The sequence below is a fragment of the Lactuca serriola genome, chromosome 1, assembly GCF_051521515.1.
Source record: "Lactuca serriola cultivar US96UC23 chromosome 1, Lser_US96UC23_V15, whole genome shotgun sequence".
NCBI lineage: Eukaryota > Viridiplantae > Streptophyta > Magnoliopsida > Asterales > Asteraceae > Lactuca > Lactuca serriola.
This window is the reverse complement of record NC_136408.1, coordinates 250,185,374-250,189,801: the sequence shown is the minus strand read 5'-3', so window position 1 is coordinate 250,189,801 and position 4,428 is coordinate 250,185,374. Positions and strand designations below refer to the sequence as shown.

At 39.7% G+C, this 4,428-nt stretch overlaps 1 protein-coding gene across 1 annotated transcript; it reads right to left on the bottom strand.

Moving 5' to 3' along the window:
• Positions 1-1,358: 1,358 nt before the first annotated feature.
• Positions 1,359-1,769, bottom strand: LOC145067109 (uncharacterized). The gene has a single exon (XM_079014319.1). The coding sequence runs from the start codon at positions 1,767-1,769 to the stop codon at positions 1,359-1,361; it is 411 nt and encodes a 136-aa protein (XP_078870445.1).
• Between the last annotated feature and the right edge of the window lie 2,659 nt (positions 1,770-4,428).

Genomic DNA, 4,428 nt, shown 5'->3' with positions numbered 1-4,428 from the left:
TATCATGTTCAATTCCTTCTGATTAAAGAGATACTGGAGACTCTTATGATCATTGAAAAGTTTGCACTTCGTGCCATAGAGGTAATGCCTCCTTATCTTTAGGGTAAAAACTACCGCTGCCAACTCCAGATCATGAGTGGGGTAGTTCTTTTTATGCTCCTTTAATTGTCGAGATGCATATTCTATCACCTTTTCTCGTTGAGTTAGAACACAGTCTAACCCGACTCTCGACGCATCGCTATACACTGCGAAATCTTCAACCCCATCGGGTAGAGAAAGAATTGGTGCTTCACACAATTTCTTCTTTAGCTTCTCGAATGCCTCATCGTGTTTCTCACACCATGCATATGTGGCTCCTTTATGGGTCAAAGTTGTCAATGGAGCAGCTATCGAAGAAAAGCCTTGGATAAATTTTCGGTAATATCCAGCTAGTCCTAGAAAGCTTCGAATCTCCGTGGGACTTTTTGTTCGTTCCCACTTCATTACAACTTATATTTTTGCTGGGTCAACCATTATTCCCTCTTGGTTAACCACATGACCCAAAAATTGGAATTCTCGAATCCAGAAATCACATTTGGAGAACTTAGCATACAACTTCTCCTTCTTCAGAACTTCTAATACTTCTCTCAGTTGCTTACCATGCTCCTGCTGACTCTTTGAGTATATTAGAATGTCATCTATGAACACTATTACAAATCTATCGAGGAATGGTTTACAAACCCTATTCATCAAATCCATAAACGTTGCTGGGGCATTGGTCAATCCAAATGACATAACTAAGAACTCGTAGTGTCCATATTTTGTTCTGAATGCAATCATCTCAATATCTGGCTCTCTCACCTTCAGCTGATGATATCCTGACCTAAGATCGATCTTTGAGAAATAGTTCGAACCTTGCAACTGATCGAATAGGTCATCAATCCTTGGTAATGGATACTTGTTCTTCACCGTTTCCTTCTTCAGCTCTCGGTAGTCTATACACATCCTCATGCTTCCGTCCTGCTTCTTTACAAATAGCACCGGAGCTCCCCAGGGTGATGAACTAGGTCTAATAAAACCTTTGTTCAATAACTCCTGAATTTGTGTCATGAGCTCCTTCATCTCCGCCGGTGCTAGTCGGTATGGTGCTTTCGCTATTGGTGTTGATCCTGGCGACAAGTCTATTCGAAACTCCACTTGTCTATCAGGGGGCAATCTAGGAAGATCTTCGGGAAAGACTTCCGGATAGTCACACACCACGGGTATACTTTGTATATCCTTCTCCTCCTTCTTAGTATCAATCACAAATGCCAAGTACGATGTGCATCCTTTGGACAAACATTTTTTGGCTTTCATCAAGGAATGATTCCAGAATTTACTCAGTGTTTGTCCCCGTACATCATAAATGACTCTTTTGCAGATGGGTTTACTCTTACCATCTTCTTCTTGCATAGTATCTCAGCATCATACGTACTAAGCCAATCCATTCCTAGCACGATGTCGGAACCATTTAACTCAATGGGCAGTAATTCCTCGTGGAATTTATTCCCGTTCAAGTCGATGAAGATATTTTTAATGCAATTACTAACCGGTATGAACTTGCTACTGGCAACTTCTACAACTATAGTATTATTAAGCTTATCTATAGGCAATGCTAGTCTTCTACCAAAATTATGTGATATAAATGAGTAGATTGCTCCTGAATCAAGTAATACATTGGCAGGCACTCCATTTACGAGAAAGGTACCTGAAGCGACATCTGCTTCATCTCTTGCTGCTTCCAGTGTCATCTGGAAAGCTCTAGCTTTCGGTTCCGGTGGGACATTGGGCCTTGTTGCCTCCTTCTTCTTTGGGCAGTCTTTCAAGATGTGCCCTTCTTCATTACACCCATAACAAACTTTCTTGTCGAGGGTGCATTCATTGGCATAGTGCCCAGGCTTTCCACACTTAAAACAAGTGACTCCTCCGCCACATTTCCCTAAGTTCTTCTTCTTGCAGTTCTTACACCATTTTGCTTCACCTCCTCTTCCTCCAAACTTCTTCGAATCAGACTTCAAAAATTTACTTTTCTTGTTGTACTCTAAAGATCCATCCAACTTTCTTTTATCACCAACTTCAACCTTGCTGGCGGCTCTTCCCTTGATCATCTCCTCAACAGACTTAGCAGCCTAGATAGCTACCTCCAGAGTAGGTGCCTGACGTACTGGCACAACATACTCCCATGGAAGTCCCTTTTCATACTTGTCAACTTTTGTCAATTCATCTGGGATGATGCGCAAAGAAAACTCCATTTTTTCTGTGAAGGCATTGGTGTATTCATCAATGGACATGTTGTCCTTCTTTAACGTCAGGAATTGGTTTTTCAGCTCTAGCAGATTTTTTTGGCCGAGCAGAACTTATGTTTGAAGTATACTAAGAACTCTGCCCATGTCGGTTGTAGTGGCTTGTTGGGGCTTATGGTCTTCCCCAGAGTGTTCCACCAGCGAACAGCGCCACCTCTAAACTGACGTACTGCATATGTGGTTTGTAGTTTTCCCTTGCAATCACATGTTATGAAAGCCAACTCCATCTCCGAGATCCAATCCATAAGTCCAATTGGATCTTCTTTCCTAGTGAAAGTCGATGGCTTGCAAGTTGTGAAGTCCTTGTACTTGCAATCATTTTCCTCGACTCTTTTGTCTTGGTTGTTCCTCGTAACCACTGGCGGTTCAGCTTGAATAACCGTCCTAGTGTAATTCACTTCTTCTGACTGTTCGTCATTCAGCTCAGACTGTTCAACAAGTATCGTAGGTTCATCCTTATTCTGTTGAAGTAAACGCCTTGTCTCCTCCATTTGGCGATCCAACATCATCTGGATCATAGCTTGTACCCAGCCATCATCATTGGCTCAGGTGCAGCTGCTACAACTGGTACTTGTTCAATCACTTGGGGTTGAGGCTATTGAATGTCATTTACATTGGCATTTTTGACTCCACTTCAGGTTCTTGCCATGATGGTCTATACACCAAATCAGACGTTCAGTGTGTAGTGACGAGAATTAAGATAGGAAAACTTTATCTACGATAGACGTATTAAATCCTCCTTATTACTCCAAAGCGTTTAGATGCTAGTTCTAATATCGTAGTCAAACGTTTAAAATCCTAAACACATAAAGTTTCTAGGTTCGGTCGGCAACAGACCATAGATCCGAATAAATAATAGCATATAAGGCATCTTTATAGTTATAGCTATAACAGAAAGCATTTAGCATATAAAAGCATTTTAGGCATCTTTCCAAAAATAAACTAGTGCTTGTGTCTAAAATATAGTAGGCACTCATCTCACAATCATCACTTAGCATTCTAAGTTTAAGTCTAGAAATCCTAAAATTTCCTAGTTCGCTTAAACTAGTGCTCTGATACCAACTATGACATCGCCGAATTCACGGCCAGAAAAGACCGATTTGTTTAAGCTTTATTTGAAAATCAGAGTATATTTTTAAAGAAATATAATGCAAAATTTGTTCCCAAAAAATATGAAAAAGAATATAGCAAAGAATTTCCGTAGAAATGTATTATATTAAAAACTTTGGGATATCATTGTTAATACAAATCAAAAGCATAAACATAAACAACACAAGCATTATAATATCTATTTATTCTTGTAGCCTATAATCCATTGATCTCTCATCAGATCATCACTCCTGTGCTCTCTTTCCACTACCAGTATATGAGAAAACTGAGTGGGTCAGGCTTGTGATCCTGGTGAGCACATAGGGTTTTCAACCCACAATAAATAAGTTTATTAATTTCATCAACCAACAATAACCCGATTACCCATTCCCGTTATCCTCACTTTACGTCCCTTAAACACCTATTGTAAGGGATCTAGCCTAAGGATTATCATCGGGATGGACACAACTACTAAGGGGGTTCCTTAGCAATAAATGTCCTAACGGCAACCATGTGGCGGATGGACTGTCTAGAAGAGTCTGTGGTTGTCATCTATACTCCGCTAGATGACTGGATCAACAACAACAACATAGAGGCCTCTCATCATTTTATCACACATCGTCTTATTACATCTACCCATGTTTTACCACAACATTAATGTGGATATAAATTACATATACAATTTAAATCATTTAAAACTTGTATAAAAACATTCATCCAGCATAGATAGCAAGTATACAGATAATATGCACACATATCACGTAATATATAAAATACTTCATATCTATGTGTAATATGAAAGTAACTATGCACTCACCTTAGTAGCGTGATTTTATGTTATCTAAGCAAAACGGTCAGCGTGCAAGATCGTCGGGGCTCGGGATGCAAAATTACCTCAACAAAAGAGAGAAAGGGAAGAATTTTTGGTGTAAGAATGGCTATAGTCGGACCTGCTATTTATAGTAGGGATTTTAGAAACTCACATCGTGAGTTTCATAAAGCTCACGTTGTGAGTCTT